The sequence below is a fragment of the Lathyrus oleraceus genome, chromosome 6 (genome assembly GCF_024323335.1).
Source record: "Lathyrus oleraceus cultivar Zhongwan6 chromosome 6, CAAS_Psat_ZW6_1.0, whole genome shotgun sequence".
Classification (NCBI taxonomy): Eukaryota; Viridiplantae; Streptophyta; class Magnoliopsida; order Fabales; family Fabaceae; genus Lathyrus; species Lathyrus oleraceus.
The window spans coordinates 7,569,763-7,584,987 of record NC_066584.1 but is presented as its reverse complement, the minus strand read 5'-3'; the positions used below and the strand labels follow the sequence as shown (position 1 = coordinate 7,584,987).

Sequence of the window (15,225 nt, the reverse complement as noted above, 5' to 3'; positions counted from 1 at the left end):
AATTATATTACTTAATTAGTTAAAAAAATCTATATTATTGCACTTGCATTAGGACTATTGTTCAAGCAGAATTCATACCTCAACCTCATTGGCTTTACAGATTCAGACTAAGGTTCTCACAAGGTTGAACTCATTTTAAGACATGTCATCTAAAAACTTGTCACAACACTTTTTGTGATCAAATATATAGGCTCAAACCGAAATTGCAACAAGTGTGATACTAAAGGAATCAAATCGTTCAATTTTTCTTTTAAAGAATATAATTATTTTGCTACATGATAAAACAAATTGACTAAAAAAGTACAATTAAACATTTTTTTAATAATAAAAGACAACATCATTGTGATTGAACAAAAACAACAAGTACATAAGATAGATGAAACATTTTCTAGAGAAATAAAAAACTAAATTTAATCTTCTGCTTCATAGAATTCAATTCTCATATGAAGTTGTTCCTCCCCACTTCTTCACACGACTTTCTGCTTCATCAGCCTGTGAAATTCAAAGAGATAAAATTAAATTTTAAAAAACAAGTTACTTAATTGAAGAAAAAAAAGAAAAATTTCAAATTTGATTTTTCTTCTTCGTATTATTATCTCATGTTATGTTGGCCGCTATGTACTAATTTCAATTGTTTATTCGTGTTTTTTTCTCCCTCTTAAAGATAAATTTGTCAATTAAAAAACGAATCGCAGTTACCTCTTTTTTCCAATTGGTTACTGAAGTGACGATTATGAGGATTATGGTTTGCATGACTATGCCTCCGATCAAACCGGACCAAATACCCTAAAAAAACGATCAAAGATATATAAAACGAGTAAGAACAAAGAATTATAATATAATAGAAAATTACAAAAAATAGTCATAATTAACAATCAGTTAATCATATTATTAATTATTAAATGAGTCTCTTCTAATAAAGCGATAAATCACACATTCGAACTCAGACATCTGCATATTAGACATTACCTCGGCTCCTAAACCAAATGTGAACCCTAACAATATCCCGGCTGGTAATCCAACAGCATAATAACATCCAAGATTGATGTATGCTACAAGAGATTGCCAACCAGCTCCAACAGCAACACCTAAAACAATAACATAAAATGCATAAACATAAAAAATTCAACATTTATTTAACACCATTTGATTATGTTTCAAATTTTATGTTACTAACCAGACAAGATTGGTTGAAGGCTGTTTAGAAGAACAGTGACACCAAGCAATGCAGCAAGTTTAGTTGTCTGTTTAGCAACATCATCACTTGAGGTAAATAATTGAGGAAAATAATCTCTTGTTGTCAATACTATGACCAATGCAACAACACCGATGAATATCGATGTCAGCGAAACCACTATCACTGAGAATTTTGCAGCCCGAAAATCACCTGCTCCGAGTTCATTTGATATTCTCACACTGTTCATAAATTAAACTTAAAGTTAATTAGTATTCACTTTAAAGAAGTAAAATTTGTAAAAATAAAATAAAATACGAGAACAGAACTGATGATCACCTTATTGCGGTGTTAAACCCTAGCGCGATCATCATATCCCAACCATTTATGTTCATACTGCAAAAATGGAAACATATATTGGTCATGTTCTTCCTATATAAACATCTTATACGATATTATTCGTATGAGAGTTTACTCATTCAGGTCACCATTTAAGTTATCTGCACAAAGTTTAATAATATTGAGCGCGAGCAAAATATATTGAAAAAAATTGAAGTCTTTTATTGAAAAGAAGAAAAAGATATAGAAAGAACTTCTTACCAAATAGATATGGCATCCAAAGGTACTATAGGGTTTCTCAAATGCCCTGCTACCAGCACAAGTACCATCAGGTACCAAAACTCCAAGCTGCCAAAACATTTTAAGAGTTCATTTCCATCAAATATTCGATAAGTTTATTTTTTTTGTTAATCTCTACAAATATTTAAACTTTTTTGTTTTTAGTCCCTCGAGAAAATTGTCAAATTTGATCGTCGTTGATCGTTGCACTTGACAGAGCATAGAAGGACTAAAAACGAAGGATACCATATTTATAGGAACTAAGAACTTATTTAATCCGATATTAGTTAAGTTGAGATGAAAATGAAGGTTGAGAGAAATATACCATAACATAACGGCGGAAGCAATAGAAAGTTTGACAAAACTAAACAAATCTGCGAATGCGAGCCATGAGAATCCATTCCAAGCACCATCTGATTTGGTGATGAAAATGTACAAGAGTTGACCAATGACAATGAGCCACCATGATGAGTTAAGAGCAATTGCAGCTCCAACTAAGCCCCATTCAAGTTTCAAGATTAGAAGCCAGCTGAAAATTACATGGAAAACCAAAACACCTACTGATATCCATAGCATCACAAACACTTTGCTTTGTGATTGTAAGAACTTTTGGATTGGAAAGTTCAATGCGTATGCAAATAGTTGTGGTATCATCAACAGAGCGAAATGGCCTACAAAAAGAAAAATAGATGTAATAAATATATATTGATGTTAATGATTCTAGCCTCAATTGTGTTACTTAGACATACGAAAAATTAACATATTCCGTAGAGAAGTGAAAATAAATCAGGTCGTCTGATAGGAGTCGTACGACCTGATGTACGTCAGACATACGATAAAATTTAACTAAATAGGTCATATTAGTCTTTTAGACCTATTAGATTTTTAAGTAGGCTAACTTATAAAAATTAGACTTTTGAAAACGTCGGACTCGAGATGAATAATATATAAGAGATTTGACTCATATATAACTGTTCAAATTTCCTAGTGGTTGACGTGTTTGAGGCTTGAGTCGTGACTAAGTAGCATATTTATAAAAAGAAAGGAGAAAGAGTGTTAAATTCTTTTGAGGGAGAGCTTTGTCACCCATTGTGGTCCTCTCCGACTCGAGGGATTAGTCTATACAGTTGAACGTAGAAGATACTCAATTTCGACCGAAAAAAAAGATTTAGATGATATGAACTGAAGGAACTAACCAGATGCATCTGCTACGTCATCAGCCTGCCCAACGAGCTTCAAGAGTGTTGGTGCCCAAATATAAAATGGTAACATCAAAAGGGCAGTAGCCAACAAGATAATCCATGATCTTTGCATGTAAACTCCCAACAGTCTTATATGACCAGCACCAAATGCTTGTCCACATAGTGTCTCCAATGCACTTCCCATTCCTAACTATTGCCAACAAAAAAGTTTATAAATCAATTATTCTATACAACAATATGAGAGACGCGTGTTCGAATACGCAATTTGCATTGCTCAGTGTGTGAAATTTTCGCCGACGGTGTTTTTGTAAAAAGAAAAAAGAGTAGTATAATAATAAAGTGAAGATGAAAGTTTGTGTACCAAGAAACCGAAGGCAAATCCAGCAATGACAGAGTTTTCGACCGAAAAAGCAGCAAGTTCAAGCTCACCAACATGACCAACAAATGTTTGAGTGAGTGCACCAATTGAGAACTGAGATAAAGCAGTCAAGATTGCAGGAGCGGCAATTAGCCATAGCTTCTTCGATTCCACGCCAACTTTGTGAACAAGTTTCAATGGCTTGTCTTCTTCATGATCAACAACACTAGAAGAAGAGTTGTCATTGTTATCTAGTAGAGGAGTGTCAATAGGCATGGTTAATTTTAGATCACACTATATTTTGGTGCTAAATATTTCTAAATTTGAAATAGAAGTGTGAATGTTTGAGTTATGTTACTCTAGCTTATGTTATATAGTTATATAGTTAGTTGGTTACATGCAAAATGACAGAAATTTGGTCTAGCTAAAATGCAATGGTTGGTGAGGAAAGGTAGGTGGTTGGTGAGTAAAGTGAGTAATTCCTGAAAAATATGAAAATGATTAAGTGTAACTATTATTATTAGTATAGTATCTAATCTACTTAGGCTCTTTTTTTATTTAAAATAATAGTAGGGTATAGTACTTTCAATTTAGGTAAGTTTGGATACTAGTGTGACATACATGTGCTAGAACTTGTCCCTAGTAATTGATTATAGTGTAAATTAAGGTTAGTTTGGTTCTTAATATATTGATTATTGTAGTACAAACAAGTTTGGGTTGACTCAATTAATAAGGATAGTTTTGGCATAAATAAATATATAGAATTGAATGAATGGTTGATATTGGATAAACGTAGCAGGGTATTTGGAGAATTCAATGGGGGTTGGCACGAGATAGGACACTGGTGGCTGCACCAGAAAGTCTTTCAACTCAAAATTAGTTGATGGTTGGGACTTGGGACTAAAATGTTACTCTACTCACTTCTTTAAGAAACATAGAAACATGCTTTTCATACAATTTATTCTGTCTCATGCACGGAATAAATTTATTTTTTTAAAATTATTTATGTTTGTTTTAATTTATTATAGGAATATTTTTGTTGATAATTATCTGATAAAAGTTAAAATTATTTTTATTTTGTATCCTTAAAATTGAAGAATTTTATTTATCAGACTACAAATGAAACAATTTTTTAGTATAGTGGTGTATCCAAATTTCCGCATAGGGGTACCAAAAAAAAATCAGAGCATCTCTTTGACCTATGTACAAATGGTGTAAAGTTTAGTTTCTTTTAAGGAATTTTGAGGGGCTATTAATATAGATTTCATGAACTGTTTACATGAGTGTCACTCAAATGGTAGATTAGTTAGGGACTCCAATTATACTTTTATAGTTCTAAATTTAAAATAAATTATTCTATTCAATCTCATTAGACTCCATTTCATCCATTCAAACAAAGTTCTAAAATATACTTGATCTATATTTCTTGAAGGCAAGTTCGGAAAGTAAGAAAGTAAAAGATAAGAGGTAATCAAAGTGAGAGAGGAAGAAAACACGCAATAATCAAATGCAAAGTTACATAATGAGGGGGATAATCCCCACATATACAGGAGAATTTTCTGAGGAATAAAAAAACCATCATACAGAGTCCAGATAAATAACTTCAGCTCGTCCCGAGGCTCTCCTGAATCGCAATAGTTCTTTCACCAACTCTGGTCCGACGTTTAAAGCAGGTTTCACAGCCATCCTTTCTAGCACGGGAGAATATGAAAGTAGAAAGCTGATGAAGTCTAATTCAGGTTTGATGCCACAGATGCCATCTATTCTCACATGTTGCACTCGCATGACTGGCCAATCCAAATAGACATCTTCCCAAAAATGTGCAACAGACTGCTCCTCAGGCCGTGCCTACAAGCATTCGTAACAAACAGGTGTAGAAGTCTTAGAAACTCAAAAGACTAGAATCCAGAGCATGACAGACACTGTTCAAATTCTCAAAGCAAAACAACTTTGAAAAATCTAGTTCTAGAGATTAATAACTTGAGGAGTGCTATCAACACGGCCTCTAATACCCTCTTCCAAAACTATTATATTATTGGTTGAAGTTCGAGTGGGTTGAGACACTTTGAGAAAGAGTCCCCAAATAAGAAATCAGACTCACATAAATCATCGAGTGAGACCCACATGAATTTCAGCAAATAATAATACTGAAAACAAAAGAGAGCCAGTGAATTGTATTTTTTAATGAAGCCTCAGTCTGCTATTGTGAAAAGTGTGCATCAGGCACCATATAAATGATTTTGCTTTCAGACGGCACTTGCTATAACAGTTAATCATCATTGGCTTCAATGAGTCTATATAACAACAATTTTGAAAATGAAAATGGAAGAAAGAAGTAGCAAGGTACAATTTTTAATTTTAAGTATGCAGGCAAAAAAAAACAGTGTAAAATCACAAATCAGCGAAAAAACTCAAATCAAGAATAAGAGTACTCACCAATATTTCTAGTTCTCGTAGATTAGGTGAGCTTCTCAACAAGCAAAGAGCAGCTGAAATTTCCTTTGAATCATTGAAGTTTATGCGTAAGGAAAGAAAACTTAGATGAGTGCAAGGGGCGGGAAGCTTTACTGGAACAACCCCCAGAGCCAAATACTGCAACAGAAAGAAAACAGACCAATGGCTTACATCAGTGTAAAATGTTATTAATATTTCCAGATTAAGAGTTGCATACATGTGGCTGCGGTGCATTTTATATCTAGAGAGGAAAAAACGGAAAAAGAACAAGTAATGCGCTGAGCTGATAATTATACCTTCAAAAAATAGCTTTGAATCTCCAGCCTCTGAATATGAGGTAAATGGATTAAAAATTCGACTAAATTGCTAGAGCGTCCATGCAATCTACTTTGATTGCTTTCGAAGTTCACATACAGACCAATGGATACCACAGATAATTGAGAAGTCTTCTCAAAGCTAATATCCTCAAATTTACCCCCAATGTCAAAAAACTGAAGATTTGGGGCATGAATATTAAGATTGTTAAAACCATCGAAGTTCATTAGCGTCAATCGTTCAAGCAAAGGGCAACTGGATATCAAGTTTTCAAAAGCATCTTGAGCCAATGTAACATGTTGCAGATCAAGACTCTTCAAGTTCCTAAAGCCTTTAAATGTTGATGGCGGTTTAATCCAACAGTTAAATAATTCTAAATGATGTAAACCTTGACAAGAAAATAAACACGAAGGTATCTTATAACGTTGCCCTTTCCAGATTTCCAGCACAAACTCGTTAACAGGCCTTCTAGCTAAGTGAAGAGCCCACCTATCGATATCAGTCACACCAACGAGCTCGCGATGCGATAGCTTGAACTTTTTGATTGGCCCAGAATGGAGTAAAAGTACATGATCAATAATTCTTGAAAGCTTGTTCTTGATAACTAAAAGGTCATCTGAACCTTCAGACAAACATTGACTATCGAACACAAGATTCGGAAGCGTGGCCCATTTGTACCTCCATTTGGTAGATAGAATACTTGTTCTCACTGCTTCCTTAATTGGCAAATGCGAGAGAATCTGGTCTATTATAAGACCCGGTAAGCCACTTAATATATCGGGCTCAACATCTGTTACACAAAGAGACTGAGATTGCTCCCTTCTCTTTAGATAAAATCAAACAAAAGATCCAGGAATCAGATAACAAGCTAGGTTACTATATAACTTCAGACCGAAAATATGAAAACACAAGCTAATATAACTGGATTAAACAAAAGCAGCAAAATTAACTAAACCTCTTAATCCAAATTACAAAATGGTATAATTACAATGATTGTTTATCTAAAATCACAATTTAGGTACTTTTAGAGAAAAATTTCAAGAAATGAAAAACAGAAATTACCATTTTTTAAGATACCGAGTAGTTCCAGCGAGGTAAATCAGAGCGATTCCTACAAGAAACAAAACAGAAGAAAAAAAGATGATTAAATAGTAAAGAGTGAAAATAACTAACAAGTGAAAAATAAAGGATGCATAATATTGACGAAGAAATCGAATGATCAAGAAAATTCAAAGGAGTGGAAGTGATTATCTGAATTGAAATTGAATTACAATAATTTAAGAGTTGAAGTGGAAATTGAACGAAAAAGGATTGAGATCGTGTGAAGATAGCAGCAAATGCAAAGAGGATTGAAGCTTTTTTTCATACCTAGATTTGATGGTAGCAGCAAATGCGAACACCGAACTGTTGAGGGAAGAGAGAAGAATGGACATTCTTTTCCGAAAATTATACCTCATAACCACATCGTTTATAGCTATCTCTACAAAAATAATGAAATAATGAGTTTGGACCAAAATACCCTTAAAAATATCTAGACTTTAAAAAATTTCACATTTTCACTATTTTATTATATGAAGAGCAAAGACAATTACAAATTGAAAAATACAAGCCCAAGAAATTGGATTCAAAGCCAAATCGAACAACTCGAAGTAAAGATGATATTTGGTTTACTCTTTTAATATATTGGAATTCTTATAGGTAAGTTTTTTTGTTTAGATATGAAAAATTTTACATACCAAATAATTTGACATGTGGTTCTCTAATTCACATTTTTGCTAACCGAATAACTCGGAACTATGTTATCCTATTCTTAATATTTTCTATCGAAGAACTTGGTTCAAGGTTATTCGGTTTTTATTTTTATTTTTTATTGATTTCCTTCTATTTTTAGTGGCGCGCAGAAAAGCCCGAAACGAGGAAGTTATTCAACGAAGAGGTGAATGACGACAACCTCGGGATGGAGAGGAACATTAGATAGTCACACTCGACTTTAGTTTATCCTCTTTGTAGAGAACCAATTTGTCAATGATAGATTAGAGTTTAGTATCAATATTTATAGATAGATGACATCGAAAAACATCGTTCTTTCATATGCCATTTGTCGAGATGACCATTACATTAGACGATGTTTCTTGTCTTTTTTATTTATCGTGTAGGGGTGAGTTCTAGAATCCTACATGAGGTTTCGTTGATGTTAATGTCATTACTCTTGCTATTGATTTGTTGAGTGTTTCCTTGGAAGAGACAACTGAAGAAGACGATAATTGTAGGAAAGCTTATTATAAGTTGGATTGATTGAAGGATGTATTTATGCGTTAGCGAGATGATAGTAGATTTGACTCTATGTTGTTGGTAGGTTGTTGTTGGCAGGTTACATCATTTTTGTCGACAAGACTTTTAGTCTTGTAGAGGCAAAATATTTATCACTATTTAGGGACTTGACTGAATTAGTTGAATGAGGTATTTGTGCATCAGCGAGCTGATAGTAGATTTTGTTGTGCTGCTAGAGCCTATATATTTTTGTTGGTAGGTTGCATCATTTTTGCCGACAAGACTTTTACTCTTGTAGAGGTAAAGTATTTATCACTATTTAGGGACTTGGAAGGATGTGGTAGATATAGCTCAGGGCAGCTGCACTTGTCACGCTATACAAATATTTAGGAGATGCTTCCTTTTTTACGTGCAAGCAGCTTAACGGATATGCATCTCTGATACAGATACAAATATTTTATTTTAATTTTATATTGACTTATCTTTATTTATTATAATTATTTTAATTGATAATATTCATGATGTGTACGATTGTTGAATTCATGAGTATTTTTCAATTGTTGACAAAAGAGGTTCGGCTAAGATTGTTGGTAGCAGTAATCCACTTCATAGGGCGTTGAAATTGGTTTACAAGTAAGACACATAAAAGGTTGATAAGGTTAGGCATATGTTGGACGTATTGACACCTACTGATGTCATTTGGCGCCCTTTTGAGGATCATAGACAACACCGTCCATTTGATGATATATGTATGTATATGTGTTGCTTGAAATTGAATGGCACAAATGTATTATACTTACCTAACAGATGTATGCGTTAGTTTAGATATTGGCAATACATAAAGCCTTTATCGCGTCGTGAAAAAAATACCAGAGCGCATGTCAAAGATACAATAGAGTCGACATAGAACATTATTTAATCTTGAAGGAAAGGGAAAATATCAATAAAACGCAAGGGAAAGAGAAATAGGGTAAGGAAGTCCAATACCGTCTGACATTCTGGAAATTCTTTTCTCCAGCAATTTGTTGTCCCCAATGAGTCTTCACCCTCATTGACTTTGTCATTCTCTTGTGGATCACTGCTACCACATATCTCCATCATTCCCCACATGTCCATCTTCTGCTTATCATCAATTATAAAGCATCCTACTAGGGTCCATCTCATACCGCATCATATCTTTAGCAAACCAAATAAATTAAAAAAGTCTTTCATGCATTCATAACATCTCATATCATTTCATTCAGGGATAAAATTTGGGTCCTTTAGTATTTAACTATCTCCCGTCACAATCATATGAAGATTAACATTCTTCATATTCTCTAGTTGAAGATACTTAAATAGGGGCAACTGTAATATCTCAATTTTGCCCCTCATTCAATAAATCGACACATTCATCATGGCATCTACATAGCATAACATACATTTCACCTCGCATAATGCTTAAAATTCATCCAAAATAAATTTTCGGATCTACATACAAACCGGTCAAACTGATTCTCAAATGTATGTGCATTTAGTGGGCGGAAATTTTAAAGATCGGGCTTGCAGACGTCAGTATTATTAATCTACTGTTCACGCAGTTTAACCTGATGTGTTCGTTTTATTTTTCGATTACCTTTTCAATCGCATTTTAAACAATCTGAATCTTTTAACCCGTCATTTTTTATTTCAAAATTTGATCAAAACATGTATGTTTTCGAGAGATTTATTTCATACTGATCATTTTGATTAATTTAATTTAATTTTTCAAACACTTTTGTGTTTAATTTTTGTTATTTTTAACTCTTTTTTTTACCAAAATATTTAGAAATACTAAATAGAATTAATTTTTTTTTATTTTAGTTTTATTTTGATTGGTTTGTTTGAATTTTATTGGTGTTGTTTGTTTTAAATTCATCTTATCATCCATAAGACATCAAAGGAAACTTTTGGAATAAAAATAAGCAGTAATCCTAATTTCATTGCTATTTAAACCAATTGATGGGCGTTGAGTGTGAGAGAGACCACCCGAATCAATACACGCGGCGCCTGTTGTTTGTTTTGAATTTTGAAAATGGCCAAATATTAGCTATAGCTACACTAGTGCAGCACCAACGTTTCAATGTTTTTTTTGTTTTTTTCATTCTCTTTTTGTTTTATAGGGTTAGTATTGGGTTTTGAATGGGCCCAAATTAAATTATTTTTTACACCCCATGCCCATTCCTATTGGCAACCCCAAGGCCAATTTCATTTTTTGTTGTATTTGTTTATAAAAAAAAACTGATTTATTTTTATTTTTATTTTTATACCAAATAGTCTATTTTTTTAAAAGGAGAATAAATATTTAAAAATAAAAATAAAATAAAATAAAAGATCAAATCTTTTTTTTATTAAATAAAATAGAAATAGATGTATTTTTGTTTTTTAACCCTTTATTTTATTTATTTATTTATTTTTCTCTATAAAAAATTAAAATAAAATAAAAGAGCCTTGCATAGATATATGAATAGTCCTTATCCATTTGCATTTTCAAAAGTCCATTAGATTTCTTTTAAGATTTAGTATTTCGAATTAATCTTGACTCATGTTTAGTTTGATTTATTCAATCTTTGGTTAAAAGCACGATTGCTTGCATGTCGTATTAATTATGGATATTTGTATGACATATTTAGATTGTATAATCTTGTGTGTAGACTTTTAATTGTTAAATAAAATGATGAAGGGGATGCATAATAAGACAATCTCTTAAGATAAGTTTCAAACACTTAATCAAACTTCAAACTATTTAGAAAACCATTTCTCAAATCATCTATACAAATCAAACCTCAATTAGATATCGAGTGACCTTTCCTAAATTAAATGCAATATCAAATTCTTTTTCTTAATAAAGTCGAAAGAAGAGGACTATTGGAGTCTAGCATTCTAGCAGAATCCTCGAATGATTGATTCCGAGACACGCATCTTGGGTTATCCATTCATTCTTTTCTTTATCTCTTAAAATACTTAATAAATTTGGACTAAAAAGGACCGTTGGAATATAACATTCTAGTGTAACCCTTGAACAATTGATTCCAAGGCATGCGTCTTGTTCTTATTGACCGTTCGTTGTCCATCAAACAAATTTCTTAAATAAACTTGAAAGAAAAAGAACCGTTGGAATCTAGCATTCCGGTGGAAATCCTGAATGTCTGATCCCGAGGCTCATCTCTTATTCTCATCAAATGTTCGTCATTCACTTATAAAACATTCAACCAATCAAAGTTTTTTCTCGTCGCCGTGCGACTAATCCTAAAAAACTTTTTTATAAACGAAAGATATTTTGTCTTAAGATGATGCAAAGCAATGGTTCATCCACAATCGTTGAGTTGAGATACGTGGCATTTTTCCATGAACGTTGATTTGTAAATCCATTCAATGCGACGCAAAGGCCCGTTCCTCACATGTTTTGGGTAAAATAATATTTTTTCTTCGATTAATACAAGATATCTTTCGCTAAAATTGACCAACAAATAAACATTTTCTATCCAGACCTACGTATGCCTTGAGGTCTCCATCTCACCCGAAGATATGTAGGAGCAAGACCCTCAATCTTATCAGACACATTAATAGTAAAAAATTTGCGACCCCTTTCTCTTTCCCTTTACACTTTTAACTTACTCGAAGAAAAGAATTAATATAAGCTAGCATTCAATCGTAAATCTAACTGAAAGGTTCCCGTTTAGTACAACAGATGTGAGGGGTGTTAATAGCTTCCCCTTACGTAATCGACTCCCGAACCCAAATATGGTTGCGACGATCATATTCTTTTCCAAAGGTTTTATCGATATTTTCCTATTCCTTTATTGGAATAAATAAATTTTGATGGCGACTCTATTCGAACATTTTTTTCGCGAGCGTGCGGTGCGCTTCACGAAGGATCATATTTTTCGAGCTACGACACATACCTCTGATCCCATTGATTTTGCTACCACGTGCATATGAGATAAAAATGGTAACATTGCGTTGCATTTGCATTATGATTTGTTTAGTTGTGATTGAGTGTGAATTGAGAATATTCTTATGTTTGTTATTATTATCATGTATTATCGTTATTCACCGTTAATAGTTGTTAGATGTATTCTCACCTCCTGTTTGTTATTGTGGCGTTTGTGCTCCTCGGAGTACTGATAACCAGATACAGGAGTAATTACTGAGTAAGGGATAACGTCTAGGTCCCCTTTAGCTTTTATAATTTATTCTTAGAGGAGTCGCTCTGATATGTAACACTAGGTATGCAATGTAATTTGTCATTGTGTGATGCTTTTATTTTGTTTTGTTGGAGTGGTTGATTAGGCTTTATTTTAAACTTTGTTTATTTTTCGTTGTGTGTTTATATGACTATTTTGGTTTTGAAGTTTATGGTTTGGTGACACTCTAATTTGTGAATTTTATTTGAGTTATTTTTATAAAATGTGGATTCGGGGAATTAGGGTGTTACAGTGCCTGCCATCGACCTGTAGATAGTAGAATTTGTCTTTTTCAATGGAGTTCAATGCAGAAATCTGATTATTTACTCTAACATCCTAATTCTATCCAGAACATTAACCAATTAGACCATACATCAATTACTACATGTTAATTCATACATTTAACACACTCAAAATGACAATCCTTCATCTCAAGATTATGCATAAACCATTAATCATCCTACTCACACAACATCATATACTTATCACAACTTATAATCGTTCAACACAACATATAATCATAGATCATTCAAACATGGTAATTGATCTTACAAGTCACTACCATGATGTAGCTCTATACGCTAGCTTTCCAAAGCTTTTAACTGCTTCTCAATCCGAGTTTTGAAACTCAAGTTATGACCAAAACTATATTTATGTCTACGTAAGGCTCATAGCAGGTTACCTGCCTTGACCATAGCACTAGCCATCGACCTGCAAAATGCAAAATTATGTTTTCTTCAATGGAGTTCATATCGGAACTTCGATTTTTCATTCCAGATACTCAAATCGATCGAAAAACAACAGAGAATCAATATATTAACATCACACAACCTCTCTCTCTCTCTCTCTCTCTCTCTCTCTCTCTCTCTCTCTCTCTCTCTCTCTCTCTCTCTCTCTCTCTCTCTCTCTCTCTCTCTCTCTCTCTCTCTCTCTATATATATATATATATATATATATATATATATATATATATATATATATATATATATATTATATATATATATATATATATATATATATATATATATATATATATATATATATATTATATATATATCAATTAGCAAGCATAATCATCAATTATTCCAAGCTTTTATCATGAATCCAAAATTCTAAAAATCCAACAATGGTGAAAACATATTAACACATCAAAACATAAAATCTCATACACACATGTACACAAATTTGATCATGAAAAACATACTACAACACCAATTGATAATCAAATTTCAGATTCCTATACAAATACAACAAAACATGCACATTCATACAAAGCCTATTAGAGGTTAATGACTCCTCAATTATACCCTTAAACATATATTCATTATTGAATTCACTCTCTCCCTTACCTCAATTCATAGCAATCAATGAAAATTCTGGTTTGATTGAGTCTTCTTTCTCCAACTCTAAGGGCTCGTTTGATTGAGTTTTGATTTTCTATTTTTAAAAATGATTTTATAAATCAGTTTTAAAAAATTGTTTTTAAAAAAACTAATGGAATAAAATCTGTTTGGTAGCTCTGTTTTTAAAAATCGTTTTAAAAATTTTAAAGTTAAAAACTTGTTTGGAGAAATTGTTTTTGGTTTCTAAAATCTAAAAATTGAAAAATTTATAGTTTTTAAAAACTATTTTATAAATCAATTTTAAAAGAGTTTTGAAGAAAAACAATAAAATAACATGTTTGGTAATTCTACTTTTAAAAATCGTTTTAAAAAGTGTACCACTTTTCCTTGATTTTTCCTCATCATAATTTCCAAAACTAAAAACCAAAAACCAAAACCTCTAAAACCTGTTTTAGTTTTTTAGTTTTTAAAACTCTCAATAGAGAATAGTTTTCAAAAACAATTTTATAAAATTAGACTATCAAACAAATTTTCTTATTTTCAAATTTTAAAAACTAAAAAACAGTTTTACAAAATCAAATCGAACAGGCCCTAAGTCTTTCCTCTCCCCTTAGTGTTCTAGCCTCTTTTACAAAGTTTCTACGTACCGATAAAAACTCACAAACTTAGATTATGCTCCTAATTTATATTGTCAGGGTTAATCTAGTTGAAACCACAAACTAACCTCTCACTTAGTAACCTTCTTCCTCCCCTTTATTTCTCATAATTGACACTTTGTCCCCAAATCTTCCATTTTTCCATCTTAATTAAATAATTCAATTAAAATACTATTATTTAATTATTAAAATAGACTCTAATAGTTCTATCTCACATTTAAAAATCTCCAATCACTCTCAACACTCTTACTTCAAAATCACACCCTAACACACAATTCTTGAACTATATTTTATTACTCATTAATTATCACGAGTTGGAGTACTTCTACTCTCATAATACAATCATTTTACTTAGAAAAACTTCAAAAAATTATAATAAAGACTTTGATTATCTTGAACCAAATCTGAATGTAATTGGTTGAAATTAACATTCCACAGCGTATTATTTAGACTTAAGATTTCCACCCACAGACAAAGTTGCTTGTACGTAAATTGCATGGCATCTTTGTGTATAGTCCTTTTCAATTTTGTTTTATCTTCTTTCCATTGTCAACCAAATCCAACCTAACTCACCAGAAAAATAAAACATCCATCACTTGCTCAGAAATTTTTAACCATTGAAAATTATG

The 15,225-nt window shown here is 32.2% G+C and overlaps 2 protein-coding genes across 2 annotated transcripts; both read right to left on the bottom strand.

Moving 5' to 3' along the window:
* Positions 1-288: 288 nt before the first annotated feature.
* On the bottom strand, positions 289-3,802 carry LOC127092096 (protein DETOXIFICATION 33). The gene is made up of 9 exons (XM_051030898.1): positions 3,356-3,802; positions 2,989-3,184; positions 2,118-2,463; positions 1,775-1,861; positions 1,514-1,570; positions 1,178-1,416; positions 970-1,088; positions 700-786; positions 289-492 (listed from the first exon to the last, which is right to left on the bottom strand). Exons 1-9 carry the CDS (start codon positions 3,626-3,628, stop codon positions 433-435), a joined length of 1,464 nt encoding a protein of 487 aa, XP_050886855.1. The 5' UTR covers positions 3,629-3,802; the 3' UTR covers positions 289-432.
* Positions 3,803-4,829: 1,027 nt separating this feature from the next.
* On the bottom strand, positions 4,830-7,645 carry LOC127092097 (F-box/FBD/LRR-repeat protein At1g13570). Its single transcript, XM_051030899.1, has 5 exons — positions 7,490-7,645; positions 7,184-7,232; positions 6,103-6,945; positions 5,789-5,944; positions 4,830-5,200 (listed from the first exon to the last, which is right to left on the bottom strand). The coding sequence occupies exons 2-5, from the start codon at positions 7,184-7,186 to the stop codon at positions 4,931-4,933; spliced, it is 1,272 nt and encodes a 423-aa protein (XP_050886856.1). The 5' UTR covers positions 7,187-7,232; positions 7,490-7,645; the 3' UTR covers positions 4,830-4,930.
* Between the last annotated feature and the right edge of the window lie 7,580 nt (positions 7,646-15,225).

Excerpts from the sequence above, each read along its gene's own strand:
- LOC127092096 (XM_051030898.1), bottom strand. The coding sequence starts at position 3,628 with ATGCCTATTGACACTCCTCTACTAGATAACAATGACAACTCTTCTTCT. Across the intron at positions 1,571-1,774 it reads TTGGATGCCATATCTATTTG|TATGAACATAAATGGTTGGG; the intron begins GTAAGAAGTTCT and ends CCATTTTTGCAG. Across the intron at positions 493-699 it reads TAACCAATTGGAAAAAAGAG|GCTGATGAAGCAGAAAGTCG; the intron begins GTAACTGCGATT and ends TGAATTTCACAG.
- LOC127092097 (XM_051030899.1), bottom strand. Across the intron at positions 5,945-6,102 it reads TTCAAAGCTATTTTTTGAAG|TATTTGGCTCTGGGGGTTGT; the intron begins GTATAATTATCA and ends TTTCTGTTGCAG. Across the intron at positions 5,201-5,788 it reads TACGAGAACTAGAAATATTG|GCACGGCCTGAGGAGCAGTC; the intron begins GTGAGTACTCTT and ends GAATGCTTGTAG.